We start from the raw sequence: 21,969 nt of genomic DNA on the forward strand, positions 1-21,969 counted from the left end.
CCTGGTTCTCATCCTACCCATCTAATCGCTCTTTCAGTGTTAATTTCTCTGGATCCACCTCTGCTCCGCTTCCTTTATCAGTTGGAGTACCACAAGGCTCAGTCCTAGGTCCTCTGCTATTCTCTATCTAGACCACTTCTCTTGGAAAACTAATACGCTCCTTTGGATTTCAGTATCATCTCCATGCGGATGATACACAAATTTATCTATCCTCTCCTGATCTTTCACCATCTGTGTTGTCTCGCGTTACTGACCGTCTTTCTGCCATTTCATCTTGGATGTCCTCTCGCCAACTCAAACTAAATTTTTCAAAAACTGAATTAATAATATTCCCACCCAAAAACAGAAGCTTCCTGCCTGACATTTCTATTTCTGTTGATAACATGACCATAAATCCCACCCTGCAAGCTCGTTACCTAGGTGTAATCCTTGATTCACAACTGTCGTTTATTCCCCACATCAACTCTATATCTAAATCATGTTACATACACCTAAAAGAACATTTCCAGAATACGCACATATCTGACACAAGACACTGCAAAAACATTAATTCATGCACTCATCTCCCGCATCGACTATTGCAATTCCCGCCTTACTGGTCTTCCCAAAGTCAGACTTGAACCCCTACAATCTATTTTGCACGCAGCGGCTAGATTGATTTTCCTTACTAACCGTTATTCCTCTGCTGAGCTACTCTGTCAGTCTCTACATTAGCTGCCTGTATATCAACGAATCCAATATAAAATTCTTCTACTAACATACAAAGCCATCAACAAAACTGCACCGACATACATTTCCGCACTTATCTCGAAATATCTCCCTACTTGACATCTCCGTTCTGCACAAGATCTAAGTCTCTCTTCCACTCTCATCACATCCTCCCATTCTCGGTTACAGAATTTCTTCCGGGTTGCACCCACTATGTGGAATTCCCTCCCACGCACAATAAGACTTTCCTCTAGTCTTCAAACCTTCAAGTGTTCACTGAAAACCCACCTCTTCAGACAAGGTTATGATATTCCTCAACCATCATCTTAATTTCCCTAGATTACCCTATTACCATCCTCTACACTGCTAACGCAAGACAACAACCCTCTGACCAACATTGCAACACACACAGCCCACTCAATACTCTTACCTTTGCGTTCTAGCTGGTCCAGTGTGCAATATGATGTAGCACATGCCCTTGTGTTTCAAACTCCCATTGTCCTATAGATTGTAAGCTTGCGAGCAGGGTTCTCTTACCTCTCTGTCTGTATGTATTACCCAGTATTGTCTTATTAATGCTTGTTCCCAATTGTAAAGCGCTACGGAATTTGCTGGGGCTATATAAATAAATGTTGATGATGAACTCCAGAAGGAGAAATTACCTTTTAAAACACTTATAGGAATCAAGGTCCTCACCAAAAAACTCCTGCTTCCTCATGGAGCTCAAGATCAAACACCCTTATCATAATTAGTCAACTGAGCAGTGGATTAAATTTCTGCATTGTTTCAAACTCACTGGGTCATACATACAAAATAAATATAGTATAATAAAACGGTGTTAATCTCTTGCACACAGAGATATATAAAATGAAACGTCCAAAATACAATATTAGATTATCAATTAGTCCACTCAATAATTCTAATAAATGTCACTCAAATGTGTGTCATCAAATCTTCAGATTATTCTCCATGGACGCTGGAACCGGATAACAATGCTTTTGCAGACAGAGATCCATAGGTGAAAATGTCCTCAAATATAAGAACAAACATGTATCAAAACAACACACCTTCCCCCACATGTCAAATACACCCTGTGGAAACCACAAAGCTATACTCCAAGTATCGGGAACTAGTGAGATCAAACACAGTCATTATAGCCATAAGGTGTATCATGCAGGGATAAAAATGTGATGTGCACCGATCAGAGGGGCATATTTAATAAAGCACGATAGTGCTTTTAATGGGTAATTAAAGTCCCACAGTGTCCTCCGCAAATTTATTAAGGGGGCATCGTAGCAGATATCATGGATATCTGCTGCTTTGCATTCCTCTTCGTTTTTGGGAGCAGTCACCATTTAACAGAATGGTGACTGCTCCTGGCCGCAATCTAACAAGTCCCGAAAAAAATTTCGGGAACTTGTCATGTTAATGTACGCCAGCTGAAGCTGGCGTACATCATCCCAACTGAGGAAATCTAATGCTGTCAGCTCTGCTCCGGAGAGCAGAGCTGGACAGCGCATGTGTGGAGGGATCACATGATCCCTCCCTGTCACTCAGCGCTCTCTCTCTGCAACTATCGTTGCAGAGACAGAGAGGGGATCTGTGTGCGCATGTCCAGTTCTTTGAACTGGACATGCGCACTTGAAGAGTGAAGAGAAGACCCGAAGACAGCGCTTCCGAAGAGGGGGGTAAGTATGGTTTTTTTTTTTATCACTGAAACAGCAGTTTTTCGGAACTGCTGTTTCTATGCACGGCTGTACATAAATGTGAGAAGTAGTTCAATCCTTATCATTGCAATAAGGATTGAAAACTACTTTTCACTTTATGTGAATAATGATAAATGTGCCCCAGAGTGTTATAACACCGTGTTGTGCACTTACAAGAATGGATTGGAGATAACAGGACACGGACGTCTTAATGTTTCACACCTGCGTTCCCCATGTCATTTCCTCTTAAAATTCAAATCGGAATCACCAGCGATACTTCACAGAAGAATGTTTCCTCTCATAGATTCCCCCAATAGTACGGAGTTCCGAGGAACAAACAGCCTGTAGCATGCCAGTTGTCTCCTTCCCACAACAGTATCGCCAACTCTAAAGGTGTGAAGGTGAAGGTGGTCCCGTCTTTTCAGCGCCAATGCGTTTCGACCCTGTGTCTTTCAGGTCTTCATCAAGGCTTCTCATATACGCTAATAACTAGTTCTCCTTTTATAGTTACATTGTCTAACTATTTCAATTACCTTCAGAAACTGCATGGCCAATTTTGCGTGTCAGAGACCAACTCCAAAACGAAGTCTTATAGAAGACCTCAGATATAATTATTAATAAAATACAATGATATATACTGATTACTGTTAACTTTTTTTTTACAAAAATTACAAAAATAAAAAATTATAAAAATTATAAAATATTAATATCAACAAAAGTTCTTTAGTATTCTATAGCTTAGTCCTTTACATATACTTTCAGGATAATACAAGTACAAATCACAAAACACGCCTTCCGTCAATAGAGTAAACTGTAAAAGAAAAAGAAAAATACTCATAAAATACTCTAGGTTGAACTCCAATAATAAACCATTACACAATGTACTTTCAAACTGAGATACTTAAAGGATACATACATTAACCAAGGAACCATTTAAGTTCGAATTCCAAATTTATGCCCTCACCTCTGGTGATAGAGTATGTAATCTATGTATTCATTTCATTACTGTCTCAAAAGGTACATCATTTTTTCTCCAGTTCGACTCAATTTGCTGAATTTGCTCAATTTACCCCAAAAGTTCTTTATATGAGATTCAGAACATTGATAAACTTTTTTAAAATGGGCTGGAATAGAATGACTTTCCATACCCTTTTTTATATTTCTATTTATATGTTCTGAAAATCTGATCTTTAAAGGTCTTGATGTCCTACCGACATACAAGAGGCTGCACGAGTACTCAATGAGGTATATCACATTTTTGGTATGGCAAGTGATGAACTGATTGATCTTATATTTCTGATTCCCTACTTGAAAGTGAGTAAATTTGCTACATTTCGATTTACATGCTCGACAAGCGGCACATGTCCCACATCTATGAGAACCTTGTGTATTAATATGGCCTTCCTTAGTCACCATAGGAAGAACACTCTTGTCAATTTTATCCCTAAGGGACGGTGCTTTTCTATACACAAAGAGCGGTTTAGTTGATAATACTCCCTTAAGGACAGGGTCCTTCATGCCAATATTTTCTAACTATCTTCTCTATTTGTTTATATTGACAATTATATTGGAAAAAGAAGGCCCATTTGTACTTATCTTCTCCCTGGGTACTGTATTTCTCATGAATTACTTTCTTCTTTCCCAATTTAGCTGGTCTTTCAAGAGAATCAATTATAATTACAGATGTATCCATTTGTTCCTTATTATAGCTTTTTTGTAGAAACGTTTTTTTCATAACTGCTTACTGTGTCTCAAACACATTTCTCAGAACAAATTTTGTTTTAATCTTCTAAATTGGCAATAAGGGATACCTCCCCAAAAATTTTTGCGATGTTCACTTTCAGCTGGAATATGAGTTAGAAACAGTGGGTTTAAAAAAATGTCTCAACATACAAAGTAAGACCCAAAAAGTTAACCTGTGTTTCACGGACATTAAAACTAAGCGAGATGTTATATTGATTATTATTTAAATATCCACAGAATTGATCTAAGGATTCTCTCTCACTTTGCCATACAAAAAGGATGTTGTCTATATACCTGTACCATGACACTAGGTTCGCCCCATAAGAATGGCCCTCCCTCACTGGGTTATACAGCCTGACTGTAAGCAAATGGGAGTTCCAGAGTGAGATTTTGAACCCCACTATGATATTTGATATCCTGTTACTTATTTCATAATAAACCAAACTTTTTGGTTTACGCTTCCTATCTAACATTTTCCGAGTCCGAGCTGCCAGATTGAAAAGTAAGATCCCATTACAGTCTCCATAAGGCCAATCAGCCTCTTTGGGCTTCTGTATGCTATTATGGAGTCACTCTGCTGGAGGCTTTTGCTTATAAGTAGTTTTGCTACCTGGAGGAATTTCCGGTACAATACAATACATATATATATTCCATTTCAAATATGCTTGCTGTACAAAAAGTACATAATTGATACTCTACTGTCCTATATGAATGCCTTTAATATATATTAATTTTATAGATTTGTTTCTACATTATATAAATATATTATATGTTGTAATGGTTTATACGATTTAACTATTAAATAGTCCCATTTTTTAATCCTCGTTGGACGCTCTATAATATATTACAATGACAGAACTACATAGATAATTTAAGGGTGATGCTTCCATCAATATGTTTTCATACACGAGTTACAAATCACTACAATTTTCAAGTTGAACAAATTTCTATTTAAACATCACTAATGTTTGCCCACAACGCAGTTAAATATTCTTGCAGCTTTAACATATTTTCAGCCACACCTGTTGCATTCCTGGAAGCCTGAGAATTATTGATGTTTGGTCTCTCCTAACGTCTGAAATGACAGCGATAGCTAAATGAAGGGTACCAAAACTTAGTTTATTGTAACTATGAAACGGTACACAATATAATTTTTAACACTCAGTGAACTACCATTGCCCATCTTGGACACTGCTGGAAATCACTTTATGCTGATGCCTCTCCTGAGTTTGTTCAGGTATGCTGCTGTGATGGTCCATACCAACTGAAATATGGATATGAAATATTGACATATAAGCACAGGGTACACCTTGCGGGAGGTTTTTTTTTTTAACTTTTAAATTACTTTTTACCTCCTTCAGGTTCCTCTTTTATTGCCATAATCACAAAGGTCTGTATTTCCCCCTTTTATTTTCATATTGGTTATGGCTTCTTCTCTTTTCTTTTTCTGTGTAGATAGTTGATCGTATATTTTTCTTTCTGTAAATAAATGCCACTGTTTTACTAATCCTTACTAATCGTTAATAATTAACACTGTTTACCAACAAGTATTAAATTACTACTTTTAATACTCATCTTTTGTTAATGTTCATATTTGCTTCTCCTTTCCTTGCTCTTCAAATCTGACCATCGCTTATGTATCTGGAACTTGCTTCTTTTTTCAAGTTTTTCGCATACCATATTAATCAGCTTCTGCATTATTATTTCCTTTCTGTAATTTATTTTCCTGTAATTTATTTTGTGGCAATCGAAGTCACGTTGGTCCAGCACTCTAAACATCTTCATCACCCCTTTCAATGGCAACCCTTCTTCTCCTTCAATATCTTTATCTATTTCTTTCCCTCCCTTCATGTTGTCACATACCACTGATGACAGTCTGGTTCCTTGGTGTTGATCTAGACTGTTCTCGTACATATGTGGGCGTTTACAATTGGTATGGATTAACCACGGCAGCTGTAGCTATAGAGCGGAGCATTGTGAATGAACATTCATTTACCATTAGTGTTTGAATGCTGAGCAGAACTACCACCTAGGACAGACTTCGTTCTCCAAACAGCTATATACATTTTGGGTTGATTTTATTATTTTTTGTTGTGAAAAAATAGCTGTGTTGTACTTGAGATCAGCCAGTGTCCTTCCAGTGGCCAAGTGGGTCTCCTTTTGTATGAGGGGGGTAACAAGTTGAAGCAGATCCTGAAATGTAGGATCCTTCATCCACAGGAAATTCCTGAGGTCATCAGGATTCTTGTCCCCCATTTCCTGTAGCAGTAGTCTATGTGAAGTCTGTCCTCATCAACCACTCCTTGGTCACACAAGTGTGATTCTTCCTTCTCCTTTCCTTATGCTTGTTTATGACAAGCAAACAAGCTTTGCATTTATTTGGCTCATTATATAACAATAATCCTACCTTGTGTTCAGATGTGAAGGGAGTTGCCGAACATGCACTATTCACAAAGCAAAACAAAGCAAAGAATGGTAATGATGGTATTATTATTTACATGAGGTTTGCATATTGCAGCAGGGACGGCAGATATCTGTACAATGTTCACTGTTTGTACAGATAGTTATGAGAGATGAAATTCACAGCTCGGTAAATCGTATAGGTGTGTACGCATAAATCATGCTTATTGGTTAATAAGTTATTGATAACTACAGAAATTGCATTGGAAAAACAGTTCTGTAGTGTGTAGCCAGCTTTAGTCCCGTCGAGAAGATCTAATAATAAAGTATTATCCCAATTCATGTGCTGAATATTTTCAACCTTAGAATGCACATGTGCATACATTTACACTCAGTAGATTGAATGCATGATTAGGTCTCTATGATGTTCTGGTAAAGAGATTTTATTTTAACAACACATTACTAAAACGGTGTGTGAGTAGTGAAAGTCATAAAAAGCAGTCGTAAAACCAATTAGCCACTCACAGGATTTCCTCAAGTGAACTCATGGAAAAAAGGGGGCTACGGGCAGAAAGAAATGCGCTTAAAACCCATGAAAATACTTATCCACTGTCAGTCTTGGTGGTGGTCAAGCTACAGAAGAGCTGTCTGTATTATTGCTATCCCCAATGCCAACAGATTACATGAATAGTCATGTTAGTTTTCTGTTATTCATTTTTATTTAAAATAGTAATATTATATAAAACTTAAGCATTTTGACATTTTTGGTCATATTAATCTTCAATTAATAATTTTCTGTGTGTTCTTAAAGGGTTCAAGTGTTATGTCTGTAGTGACCAAGATATCTAACTGAAATACAGGGGATGCTTTGGATTACACAAATCCATATGAATGCTGTATGTGACATCATATTTATAAACTTTCATTCACTGGATTTTGTCTATTCGCACTTATCTTTGAATCTAGACTATTTAATACCCCTCACTTGTTTAGAGCCATATACAGATTAAACAAATCCCAGTTTCATTAAATTTTACACCATGGAGTAGAATGCAACATTAATATACATAACTAAGCATTTCACTCCCTTAAGACAGTCCTTACCACTCTAGGTGTATATTCCCAGGGGGTCAGGACTTCCTCACAGGAGCTGTGACCCAACACAGGGATTATTGCACTTCCAACTTTAGAAGACATTTTACTCCATCCCTCACTTGAACCCCAACTTAAGGAGTGCCTACACCCACAAGTGTAGCAGCTCAGTCTTTAGTATATTTCTAATCACTTACCACTTTCACCCAAAGATTTTCTCTGTAGCAAGTATCTCCCCAGCTCCTACCCCTTAACTTCTTTTCCTACTTCCACAACACACTGCCTAACCCTACTTCAATAACTAACCCCGTTGCACCTCTCTCCTTTCCCTTATCTTATCCGAGTCGCATGTACTCACAGAAATGAGCTATTAGCTGGCCCCTTTGCTGGGTCCGATATGCTCAGTCTACTGCCCATTCTCACACAGGGAATGATGACGGCTAAAATAGTTTCTCTTTACATCAAGGGTCTCAATTAACCCCCAAAAAACATTGTGTTCAAAATGAATGTCTTCCCCACATTCTCTATCAAGTCCTGCCAAGAAAGGTGCCAAGTAAGGCAATATCTTCAAGATATGGCAGGTATTACCTGTTAAACTGGTTTCCTTTACTCCTCCATGGCAGCATACACTATGGAGATAATCCCCCCTTGCACACAATTCAGGACAGGAAAGTAGACACACCCAGAGGGGTATATATAGGGCCAAACCTCCTTCCTGCCTGCGTATTCTGGTTTTCCCAAAGATGAAAAACATCTTAATCTCATATTAGAAACAATAAAGAACTTTATTCCTCCATGACAGCATGCTGCCTGCACTAAGAAAACCACCGTCCGTTTCTTCCTCCACCTCAATGACAACACACACTATGGGGGTGATGCCAAAGCTGCCTTTTGTCTAGGGCAAAATATAATTTACATAATTATTTATATAATTTAAATGAAGTTTAATGAGTTTCAGCTTTAGCACAGAATATCCATCTATGCTCTTTTTTTCTTTTAAGTCATATTACCACATCTTCCCTTCTAACTTTGCATCTGCTGAAGCTTGGACATTAATACAATAGTAATCACAAACAAACTGAATAGGGGCACCATAAAACAAGGGACAATTATTATACATGTTCTCAAAAAAAAACATTTCAACAATTAAATAGCACAGAATTCTAATATCAAGCTCTGAATATCATATTAAAAACATAAACTACACCAGTTTAAAACCAGATACCAACAAGTGATCTCAAATGTTACACATCCGTTATACAGTGTTTATAAACCTATATTGATATTCTATAAACCAAACTGAAAACAAGATATTGTTTGAACATATTTACTATAGTATAGTATAGTATATAGTTCACAATAGTGAAAACTCTTCTCATGCAGTCTTTAGAGGTCAGGAAATGTCTAAAATAATGTAAGTAAAAGTCTCCTACGTGGTGTCCTGATTTGGTATACTCTGCTAATCCAGAGTGAGTGGCCAGCTCACTTGTATACCAACGAAAGTTGTTACCGATTTTCACACATACTCCTTTCTCTACACCAGATGATGACAAGTAATTGATAATACGGGATCCAGCTGGATGAATCTAGTCCGACTACTTTCAAACTATAATGGTGTCATAACAATTGGAAAATATCACCCAATCGTGGAGTAAGTAGCTGTTCAGGGAGACCCTTTCTTGTTCGCAACTTAGCTTAATTCATATCCCCATCAGGGTCTCATCGAAGTGTCCGGCATAATCCTCTGCCAAGGTCCCGGGATTAGAAAGATTATGTTACTTAGTATAAATATAGATCCGGTGCAGACACTACTTGGAGAATTTTGAATCCCCTGCTGTAAGGACTATATGCTCGTGATCTGTAAAGGAACTGCCGCTTTCCAGAGTGCAGTTTGTGGACCACTACTGAGGGACCGTTTCTCCTCCATATCGCCTTAGTTATTTGGTTCACAGTGTGTGGACCTCCTGCTGCATACAACGGTCCACTACCTGGGTCTGGCAATATATATTTGCAGGCTTCTATGCTCTCAGCATGCACCGCATGACCACCAATTTCCCCAATGCTTTATATTAAAAAGACACAGTGACAAGAAAACAGCCACCAATGCTGTGAGGGGAGGTAAAAAGGGCAAAAGGTTTCAACAGGAAGATGCCCTATTTTATGCAGCACACCTAAGCTGCCGGAGAATGCAAGCCTCTGTAAGGAAGGCATCGCTCCGTGAGTAGGCTGGTCCCGCCACCTATGCTCTGTTAACACTCAGAGAAGTGCAGCTGCCAGAACTTCAGGAGACACAATCTCCTATCAACCTGCTCCTTCTAGCCAATAGACGTGTGGCATGTGGCTAGCTGGTGGGATTACACTTTTCCATCACATTGTGGTCTTAATTTCTGCAAAAGTGCAAATTCTTCAAGTTAAATTCCCAACACCAGACTATCAATACCTGCAAATTCCCCACGTCATACATTCAAGCATAAACCAGGTGCCTGCCAAGGAAATCTCAGATGAAAGAGTGTGTACTTTCTCAACAAATAAGGAATTCAATTTCTTTTAGACAATGTTATCCCTGACCAAGCCAGACTTGAAGCACATGTAATTAAGAAGTGAATCTAATGGCAAGGTGCTTTACAGTGTAGCAGTAAAAGTCACCAGAATTACATTAATTGTTAACTAGTCTCCAAGTGGCTTCACCTTTTACACTACTAGTATGCTGTCCCTCCTCATTGGAGCCACTGGCATTAGGCAGGAAATAACCGCAGACGTAGGAGAGAACGGATTAAACAAGGATAAATAAGTAAAAACATAAATGTCTCTGGGACAAAATGCACAGTATCATTTACTATATAGTGCAGTACATTAAATCTGAAACGGTTAACTCATGGAGAAAGATGTAGTTTAAGGTTACATGTGTGTATTGGATGTTGGACATCGCATCACAGTAATTTTCAAACAATCTTCTCCTTTAATGTGTAACAAAAAAAACAAACAAACTCCTATTCTTGTGACTTGTGCTGTTACACATCTGGCGGTATTAAAAACATGATATAAACCAATTATACAAGATAATATATAACATTTAAATTATGCTTGACAAATAAAGAATCATAAGGAAACAGAACTATCTGAATTATAGGGGTAAAAATCATGCAATTGAGAACATTTTTAAGATTTATAACACTTACTTAAGAATATTTTATTATATGAGGATATTCCATATTTAAAATGTATGACATAAGGTCATTTGACCAAGGACAGTCAGTCAGATATTTAAAAAAAAACATCTACTGATCATGCAGACATGTAATTAACATGAATAAGTGTTTTAAAGTGCATCTCCTTTCGGTAAAATACTTAAGTAAATTACAATATTTTAAATAGTGCAAAATATCCACTTCAGTTTTTTACAGTGTTCTATTTTAGCAGGAAGCACAGGCCAGTAACAACAATGTGACAGCTTCAGAGCCCGGAATAAGAAGGGTCCAAGCGAGATTAAGGTCCCTAAAGCCAACATCATATGGCTCTTTGATCCATCAATTAAACTAAGCTATGGAACGCTACACTTTTACACTGTGTTAAGAGGCATCAGAAGTGCTAAATTCTTATGTGCGGGAAAACACAGTCACTGCTTGCTCTGTGTGTAGGAAAAGAGCATATTAAACCTAGCATTTCCTAGGCTAACAAATGAGGTTGCACAAAGCACCTGTATGCTATTAGCCTTCTCATTAGTGTACAACACTGACTTACAGCTTACCTCCTGTGAGCACTATAGACAATGGATCCCCATCAACCTCATGTGCCTCTGAAATACTAGCTAAACACATTATACATATACACCACAAATTGATCCTGAATAGGCAGGCACCCTATTTTGAATGTGCATATCTATGTTCAGTTTATGACACTAGTATGCTGTAAATACTGACATGACATGTGAATAATATCTGCATGCTAACTGAATTCCAGGCTATACAAAAATCACAACTGAATCCTGTGAAGGGAAGCTTCACACCATATATTATTTACAGAGAAGGAAGAAATAAAAAAAACACAGACTTTGCTTGAAGACAAATATACATTTTATGCTCATTCCTTTTTTTAACCAATTGACTACCGCACAATTTTCTTGTGTGCAAGTTTAAATGGAAACCAAGAGCAGTAGCATACCATGCTTAATCATCAAAGACAGCTCAGGGCATCAGTGATTTCTGCAGGAACAGTTTTATATAAAAAGAACACAATTATAGTTCTGGGACTTTGAATCTAGGTAGAGACCCCTTAGCAAAAGAGAGCTGCTGGATTGTAAAGATTTAGAAAGCTCTCTGCATTATTCTTATTTTTTTCTTTAGTTTATGTCACACCCCCCCCCCCCCTCCTTTATAACAGCAGCAGAAATATACTTCAGTGGAATAATCCAATAATGACAATAATAATGCATGAAGTTTGTTTCACATAAAAGTTTAATACCACATTATTTTCTACATGAACCGGACAGTAGACTTAAGTCCCTATATTGGGGTGTTAGGGGACCTTATACTTCCTGCTTGCCTCAATTCCTTATCTCACGTGACATTTTCGTAGTCACATGCAGCCCTGCCGTCTCCTCTAACATAATTCATGAGTGCATGAGTAATTGGCTACAGGTTGTTTGGGCACAGGTGATAATACATGACAACCAAAAAAGATCTCAGACCTAGCCAAAATCACTGTAAAGTGTCACACTTTGATCTTAATATTTCATACTCCGGGGAAGTTTATTTCTAATTGTGCAGTGTTATACAGGGCTTTCCAGTACAAGTGCTAAAATAAGGTTACATTGTGATTAATAATCATCATTTTCTTACACATTCTCCATTCAGCTTTCAACATGCTGTGAAGCAAACTAAAGTGCAGCAGAGCACAACGAGACGGAAACGGCTAGTATGCACGAAAGAGTCATACTTCACTAACAAAATGCGATTAAATGACAAAACCCAACAAATCTAAACAATAAATAAAAAAGCATGAATTAAAGGATTCTTAAACCCCAAAATTGAGACTTAGACACTAATATGTATGGAGAGAGAGATATATATCGATCTACCTTCATGCATATTAGTGTGTAAGTCTCAATTTTGGGGTTTAAGAATCCTTTAATTAATGCTTTTTTATTTATTGTTTGTTAGATTTGTTGGGTATATCTATCTACACATATACATATACACATACACATTACGGTGCAAACGCTTTAGGCAGGAGTGGAAAAAATGCTGCAAAGTAAGAATGCTTTCAAAAGTAGAAGTGTTAACAGTTTGTTTATTAATTAACAAAATGCAAAGTGAATGATCAGAAGAGACATCTAAATCAAATCAATATTTGGTGTGACTACCCTTTGCCTTCAAAATAGCATTAATTCTTTGCAGCATTTTTTCCATATCTGTCCAAGACTTGAGCACAGTTATATATATAGCAAAAAAAATAAAGATAAAAAACAAACACATATTAGCAGAGAAATAGCAATTAAATCAGAGGTGTATTGTTCGCCCCTGCGGGCCTCTTTCAACTTGCACATCAGAAGAGCTGTGAGGTACATAGGAAGCAAAGCTGCTAGAGAGCATAGTGCAGTCTGAAAATTCAACTCAGAAGACAAGACAGACTATCAGAACAGAGAGCTCACTCCTGGTCCAACATCCTCAATACCTTGCAACTGTCCTACTCTGCAGGCAGATGGAGCCTACCAAGGAGAAAGCAAATTTATAAAACAGCATTCTTTTTTTTTTTCCTGCCAACTTAAAAGTATAGAAGGCTTTACATAGAAAAAAAATAAATAAATATCAGGGCATCGGATGATCATATTTGAAGAAAAATATTCCCCTATGCATGCATCCCTTTCCCCAGTTAGTAAAATGATGAGTGTTCCCTATAGTTAACTTCCTACCATCACTCCATAGGCCAGCTCTCCAGCTGCTGGATCAAAACTAAGGCCAGAGAGAGTAAATAAGACAAACCAAAAAGTATTGTAAGTATTATCATAGATTTGTAAGGCATCACAGTGCTCCGCAGCACTGATATTTAAATGATATTTAAGTGGCCCCTGACTGGATATCTGCAGCAACTGTTCTCCCAGGTTGGCGAGCTAGATATGAACAGGCAACTCACCTTGTCATATTTGGCAACTATGTCAGCTCGTTCTTGTGCAGATTTAACAGTCGCATCCTGTTCGGAATCTGGATCTGTACAAGGTAGGAAACAAAAATAATGTCTCAAAAAAAGTATTTAGACAGAAAGCTTTTAAGATACAGGACTTATTTGTAATCAATTGTTCATATTTTTATAATTACAGACAATTGGGGACATTCCTGAAAACTGTAACAAAATTAAATAAGATGGTGTACCCCAAAGCAAACACAAACAGTTTGTTCTTATTTTCTAAATATAAAGTAGAAAAATCACATTTAGAATCTGAACGGTGGCTAATAGCTTAAATGCATCTGTAGCAAAAATAGAATCTTTCAGCATATAAACAAAACAAAAATGTATATGAGAAGCTACACACAACTATAGAAATGTTTTGGCATTAAGCCATAGCACCATTTAATATGACAGCCAACGTAAATAGCTTAAATAGAAATGCAGGCAAATTAGTTTATAATTGGACACTGATCGGCATGCAACAAACTGCAAGATGTAGTTTCTGCTCCAGTGCAACTTTCAGAGAGATATCTAGATGCAGGTTGACCAAGTTTACCAACAACATAGCTACTTCCATAATTATGCGTATTGTAAACAAAAACAAAAAAGATCAAAAAAGGAAAACCCCAGCATAAACAAAAAATCTTGCTCAACAAACCACACATCTAGAAAATAAAATAAAAAAATCACTGAACAAAAATAACGTCTGGCCCCACAAAATCACTTTCATTAACAGCAGTGTTAACAGTAGCTTATTTATGTATACCTCCATAAGGGATTTTAATTAACTTGGCTGTCTTCCTTTCTTGTAATTTAAGCTGTTGTCTTCTAAAAGGTTGCATGTACATTTAAAATTCATGGTTTATCTCAGCGAGATTAATATTGAAAAGTGTTGTAAACAAATCACCTGAAAATTAGACTGCAGAAAGTAGAACAGTTTCCTGATAATATTCAACTAGGCACATAAAACATTTAATAATAATCTGATAGGACTATACCCAATAACCTGGTGGTTAGCAAGAATGTCTACAACAATTTTTCATTCATAGCAAGGAAGATCTAAACAAGAAAGAAACCACTATATGTTCAATGTGTTTGAAGGGACAAAAAACATATCTCAAAAGTGCCAGTTTTAATTTCCCTTTCTTTTTGTCAGTTACATGGTGCTAGGACATAAAGCAGGAAAAAACTGACCTCCATTCATGCTCCTAATTTATTGAAGGAATTCATTATCTTTTGGTCCTCTCTGTAAATCTGACTTTCTATGGAAATGGTAGACTGGCAGCCTCGGTTTTCAGCACCCCTGGACTTAAAAAGCTGCCTGGTCTCATTGAGTGTTTGATTTTGAGCTGTGAAAGCCAACAAATCTAATATCCAACTGTAATAAATATGTGGCCTTGGGTACTTGCATGCAAAATGGTCACTGAAGTATTTTATTCTCAAGGAAATGGATTTTATGTATGTCTACAACAGAAAAATCATGATGACATTAGACAACCCCAAGGGCATATTTTCTGTACACAGGCTAAAAACACAACAAGGAACAATGTGCTCACTAAAGAATTTTTTTTTTTTTTTGCTAACAATCAACAATACTGTTTGCCAAACCAACCCAGTTTCAGATGAATCTGGATATAGTATATCAGACAGCAGCATGGGTTACATTTGTAACAATGAATACAACCCGCGTATTCAGGAAATTGACTATATTGAGCAGAAATTCTAGGATTTGATTATTCCTATATTGCTATTCTTTACAGTAATTTATCTTAACAAGGGAGGCTTAATTAGTGTTGTCAGTGGGTGTCTTCACCTGTATCCAGAGGCACGCGTACATATTACCCAGGTGAGTGATTAGGTCTATACCATTAAGTTTGAAACGGAAATCCAATTAATTCGCACAAGTCACATTTTCATCTGCTTATAACCACAAAGCAGACGCAACCAAAGCACATGTGGTTGAAATGAAGACAGTGAACATGCGGACGTTCAGAATGTTGACTATGTTCATTAGAACGACAGGGTTAAAGTGTCAACATTGTAAATGGTGAAAGGTTGTCAAGTTGACCACCACAAGGTCGACATAAAGGTTTGTGTTTAAACAGGCAATACCGCCAGCACAGCTGTATAAGAATAAAAAAAACAAAACACAACACTTTGCCACCCCCCAAAACAAACAGCAGCTGAACCAGTTTTAGTGCAAAGTTGGGGAGGGGGAAGGGGGCCACATCAAGAAGCGTGGGGTCCCTCCGATTTTTCCATTACCTGTACTAGGCTTTGCCAGCAACAGTGTGGGGAACAAATCAGCCCCAGGCTGGATAGCACAGGACTGGATTCTCTAGGTATACCGGGTCTGCAAAAAAAAAAAAACATGCAGATCCCCCCCCCATCCTCCTCTACCCCATGCTCCTGGGCGTTGGGTGTGGGGTAATAGAAAAGATTTGAAGTCCCTGGTGCACCAATGGTCTCAGCGCTGGTAGTTCATAGGAGCTAGTTTAGTGTCTTGTCCCAGGGATTTTTGCATTGCCAAGCAAGGATCAATTGCAGATGAAGTCCCCTAGATGTAAGCAAGTAATAAAGAGGGTAAATGAGGGTTTGCTTAGGGGTGTTTTTGTTTCAATTAAGCCAAATTTTACAGTGGCATGTGTGTTTTATTTACATTTTTCTTTGGTACACCAGAGCAGCCAAGCCATGCAGGGACCTGTAGTGTATCAGAGACGATATTTTTTTTTTACATTAAATTATGATTACCCCACACCCACCGCTCAGAAGTGTGAAAGAGAACTAGTACTTTCAGCATGTGGGCTGGGTACCCCTTGGTAGGAGTCCGCATTATTATTTTTGCAGACCCAACTCTCCCTAGGCAATCCAGCCTGGGGCTGGTTTGTCATTATTGCATGGAGATCCCACACTGCGGGTTTCCCTGGTATAGTGCCACAAGTCCCAGCTGGTAAAGCCTAGTTTTGGTAATAGTAAAATCAAGGTACCACATGCTCCCCCTCGGATTCCTGTTAGTACCAGCCTCTAATGAAGCGGTTTGGCTTAAAATCAACAAAACACTTTTGTAACATTCATAATTTGCAAATGTAATGTGCAAGTATAATTGAAAAAGAAACAAAAAAACAAACAAAAAAAAAAAAACACAGAGACCCACATAAAACATCATAATTCCTGATCCTTTGAACAACACTAAACCATGGTTTTCCAGACTCTGAAAGTGTGAACTTTTAGGATACTTGGTTACCAAAGTTTCCCTCTGTGAGAACATAATGCTCTAGTTTACGTGGAAATACCAGAACTTGCCCACACAGTATAATTGTGTGGCCAGACAGAAATGGAACATTATCAAAGTTTCTATACCAGACATTATATATTTCCCCACCCCACGAATATATAAATAAAAAGTAATTACTGTCAGAAATCATGCTTTCAGACTTTCAGCTTGGCAGCCAGCTCTCCTACTGCTCCAAATTCCTAATGGCAACAGTGAAATCTCTGTTCTGCTTGTGGCTACCATGCATCTTGGTGAAGCTGCCAGCAGGGGAAGAGAAGTAGCTTTGTTTATATTTAGTGACATGTTACTCCCCAGGCTGTGCAGAGCTTCAGGCAAAAGCACTGCCGAAAAATCACAGTTTCGTCGTTAACAGCATATTCTATCTTTGGCTCATCAGCCATATTAGTTCACACTAAAACATCAGTCCTGCAGCAATATAAGAGCAAGAGTGATATTCTATCACAGCAGGACTTCATGGCTGATAAGATGTGAATATATGTTTCTCTGCAGAGGCAGCCCCTAGGTAACCTACACCGACTTAGTGTATACCCTGTTAAAGTTTCTATAGGTAGTGGGCAGATGTCATTGGTTGCAGTCATGAATTGTTTCCTATCACTGGGCCTACTGACCAAGTGGTGTGGTTCGATCATGCATGCACATTACATCAGACTTCATGTCACATGAGAGGAATGTTTTCTCCCCACCTGCATCACATTAGGTGGCATTTATTCAAAGCTCCGTTACAGGGAATCGAGCTCAGGTTGCTCACTAGGGGTTCAACAGTCTGTGTACTCTGGCTGCCTTGCCCTAGAGAAACAATGGCACGGAGATGGGAGAGGATGTGACATAGGAAAAAGGAGGGAGAGAAGAAATGACATTGTGGTAAAAAGATGGAACAGAAAATAAGGCAAAAGCAAAGTACTAGCCAAATAATTAAGCATTCGTAAAAGAGTAAAGAAACTGGTAAGAGGAGTAAGAGAGCAAAGCGCTAAAAGAAATTAGATAATAGAAGACAGACAGAACAAGACAGCAGGACAGATTAAAGGTAGATACCCACAGACCGTAAGAAAATGCATGTAAAATGTGATGTAGTTTGACATACGGAGCGTAACCAGCACTTACACTGGAGGTTGACTCCATTGAATCCATTAGAGCTGGCAGTGTCCGGAAGACGTCGCTCCACAGCCACAGCTTCAGACCACAGGCTAGGTCAGTGTTGGCTAACCTATGACACTCCAGGTGTTGTGAAACTACAAGTTCCAGCATGCTTTGTCAATATATAGCAGCTTTTTGCTGGAAGGGTATGCTGGGACTTGTAGTTTCACAACACCTGGAGTGTCACTGGTTAGCCAACACTGGGCTAGGTGTTTGGTCATAGGAATCAGTAAGTTCCATTCCCAAACCCATTTACGTGCTTTTGCAAGCATGAAACGCTATCAAAAAGCATGATCCATTTAACTGGTGTTAATAGAAAAAAAGGGGGGGTTGATGCACACCACTTAAGTCATTGACCAAATAAAATTAAACATTGTTTAAATGCCAACACCACCTACTGTTTAATAATAGACACTAAAAGAAAAATGTAATTCAATATTTACTCTTTCCCTTGAAGCAGGTAATAACACACAATTTATGGGAGAAGGGTGACTTTAGCAAAGGTGCCTTTGATAAATGCACTGAAGACCTGGCTCCATACACCAGGCCTGGACAACCTGTGGTTCTCCAGGTATTTTGAAACTACAAGCCTCAGCGTGCTTTGTCAGCCGATAGCTGGCACGGTATGCTGGGACCTGTGAAATTGCAACATGTGGAGAACCACAAGCTGTCCACACCTAACTAGATGTTCCAGGTCTTCCCTACTACAAATTATGTGCCAATGTTCACAACAACACTATGAATTAATGCAATAAATCATGAACATCATCTTAAGACCCTATGCTGGTACAGAGGGAGTGAGAGCAAAGTGTCAGAGGAAATGATGAAAGAAGAACCTTGGCTGGGTGTTTGGTCCCCTGCAGTGAAGGCCCAGAAACCATGCCAGCAGGAGCTAGGAACTGAACACATGCAGCCTGCAGTACTAGTAGTGCACATTAAAATTGAAATATCTTAGGGGGTTAAGTGTCTACATATTACTATGCACAACAGTGAACAAATCAAACCATATACAAGCGATTAAGTGTAGCCCAAGCATAATAAAAAAAACACGCATTTCAATCCCCCTGTAGTGTAACAATTTCTTTTAAAATATCCCTTTTTCTGGTATAGTTTCTAACTAAAGCTCTTCAAAGACAAGAGGATAGAGAGAGGTGGGAAGATAAAACGAGGAGGGAATTTTAAAACTGGGATTTAAAGGAAATTAAAAAGTATATTCATGGTTTGAAGTCTTTCTTCCATAGTATTTTTAGAGGACCTGTAAACTTTTTTGTGTGTCACAAGAATGGAAGACTAGTGCAAGCAACAAGAAGCAATTATTCTCGGTTTGAATCTAAAACATCTTTACTGTATTACTACTGTACTACTTATAACAATTCCAAAGTAGAGCCAAGTGAAGTAGTGCTTTACAGAAAAGCTCATGAATGAGGTTCTTTATTTTATGGGGCTCTAGTTTTTTTGTTCCCAAACTACTGTTTACACTCCAAATTTTTGGGGATTCAGAACAAACTTCACTTATGGAATGAGAAAATGGGCAAAACATCTATAATAGCAAAAAATCCTGCTCTGTTAAACTTTAACAACTAAGTCTGGGAAATAAGATCATTTCCTCACCCTTTCCTTCACTGACAAAATATTTGTATGCATGTGTAAAAACAAAAGAAAAAAAAGTGGTTGTATACCTCAACCCACTTGGAGAACCTTGTAGTGGGGAGAGCTGTACACTAATGCACTTGTTCTCTACAGTATTTTACTTACACACTTATACAGTACTCTGCCGGCCTCATTTTATTATTACCAGAATAAGCAATAATATTAATATACAACCTTTCCATGTTTTATTCAGTTGTTCATATAACCATTTACACTGTTTGCAATAAATTTTCAAACAGAAAAGTTGATTGCTGCTATTTCGATTCCTAAATGTGCACTTGTGTAAAAAAAAGAATGGCATCATATAATACTATAGAAAGCTTATGTGATAAATGTGTACAGGAGGTGGACAATCATCTTTTTTTTCACACTGGCAAGGATTTTGCAATGCTCAACTTTTTAGAAAGAAAAGTAAAATACATTTGAAAGATATTCTTCCAATCATACAATCTTTTGGTAGAGAATAGTCACAAACAGGAAATCTCTACCATTGTGCATTTACGGGCTTTCCAATTCTCTGTTATAGGAATGATACCTTTATTGGCTAACCAAACAAATTTCTATTATATTTGCTAGCTTTTAGAGCAGAGGCCCCTGTATCAGGCAACTTTACAAATGAATTGTAAAGTTGAATGATGAAGGGGACTCCGTGCTCTAAAAGCTAGCAAATATAATAAAAATTTGTTTGGTTAGCCAATAAAGGTATCATTCTTATAATACTTTTGTCTTTTTTGACACGAAAGTATTTAAACAGCACATAGATTTTTCTGGCTAACTACAATACTACAATAATTTTTTTTAAAATATTTTTTTTTGCTACACATCTTAATTCTCTGTTATAAAGTCAGAAAAATATTGTAAAGCAAAAAGGAGCTATATTGCAAAATATAAAAGCACACAGGCTTTCCTGTTACATACCGAAAACTTGAAAAGAATATGAGGTGAACAAGTTTACATAGAACACGAAACTAGATAATGATACATTGTATTTAAACAGAATATACACCGAGAATTTTGTAAAAGCAATATACCATAAAACTATAGCCTGTTTAATATCAGTCAGACAAAAAGTATAACGCAAATATAAACAAATATTTTAGGCTCATTTTTTGGGTCCACATAAGACAACCCTTATCATAAGAGTCTGTAAACAACGTGACCAGTCATGGACAGTTATGGGAAGGGGAGGGGGGAATGTCATATGTATCATTGTTCTTTTGAAACGTTCAAAACCTGTTCCCAGAAATTATTAATTGACATAGATCTGTTTTTATACTCAATATATAATGTATTGTGAATAAAAATGCTTACTACAATTCAGTCACTCTGTTTATTCTTCCACATGGGAGTTGCAAAAAGAAAAAAGCTTACAAGCAATTTTGGTTCGTTTAGTAGTAAGGGGCAACATTTTATTCAGTAGAAATACCAGGGATCAGAGGAAAGAGGGTAAAAAGTCATTATTTTCATGTTTAGTGATACTATCACATACTTAATAGGGATTATAATATTTGTTGCCTTCCCTGAGCTGTAGGTGCCATACATTATTTTGCAAAACAGTTTACTTTAATTAGTCTATTTCCACATTGCTAATACCTCAAGCACCCAGTTTTCCCAGGAGTCTATCACTGCAACATTCAAGAGATACTGCTGTTAATGCATAGTCAGACACTGCATTTTTTTTGTCCTGTACGAAAAACCTTGCAATAAGTGAGTTAAACTGAATGCCCAGTCTGTTTTAGCATTAGCTATACATTTAAAAAAAAGCAAAAAACTAAAATGTAAGTAGCCATTCATATTCATGTAGTAGGTGGCAAATCTGAACATCAGGTACTTGCATTTTAACACACTCAGAATAAGTATTAAGACACATGATTAGTGTAAGGCGTCGCAAAATTGACTACATGGAATTTCATGACCAGAGGCCCACATTCAGCAGATAACATTTATCTTCTATGCGCTAGAGTCATTACAGGCACTGGGTTATTACTTATTTATAAAGCATTGTAACATATTTAGCAGCACTGTAAAATGAGACATTTACTAAGAGTTCCAACAATATACATATCACCATACAAT

At 37.6% G+C, this 21,969-nt stretch overlaps 1 protein-coding gene across 1 annotated transcript in view; it reads right to left on the reverse strand.

Annotated features, from left to right (window-relative positions):
- Positions 1 to 21,969, reverse strand: part of USP6NL (USP6 N-terminal like) — a 166,264-nt gene that overhangs the window by 85,221 nt on the left and 59,074 nt on the right. The window contains exon 2 of the mRNA XM_075208632.1: positions 13,782 to 13,855. Coding sequence (XP_075064733.1) covers positions 13,782 to 13,855 — 74 coding nt within the window. The remainder of the gene's footprint in view (positions 1 to 13,781; positions 13,856 to 21,969) is intronic.

Source organism: Mixophyes fleayi, chromosome 4 (assembly GCF_038048845.1).
Source record: "Mixophyes fleayi isolate aMixFle1 chromosome 4, aMixFle1.hap1, whole genome shotgun sequence".
Taxonomy (NCBI): Eukaryota; Metazoa; Chordata; class Amphibia; order Anura; family Limnodynastidae; genus Mixophyes; species Mixophyes fleayi.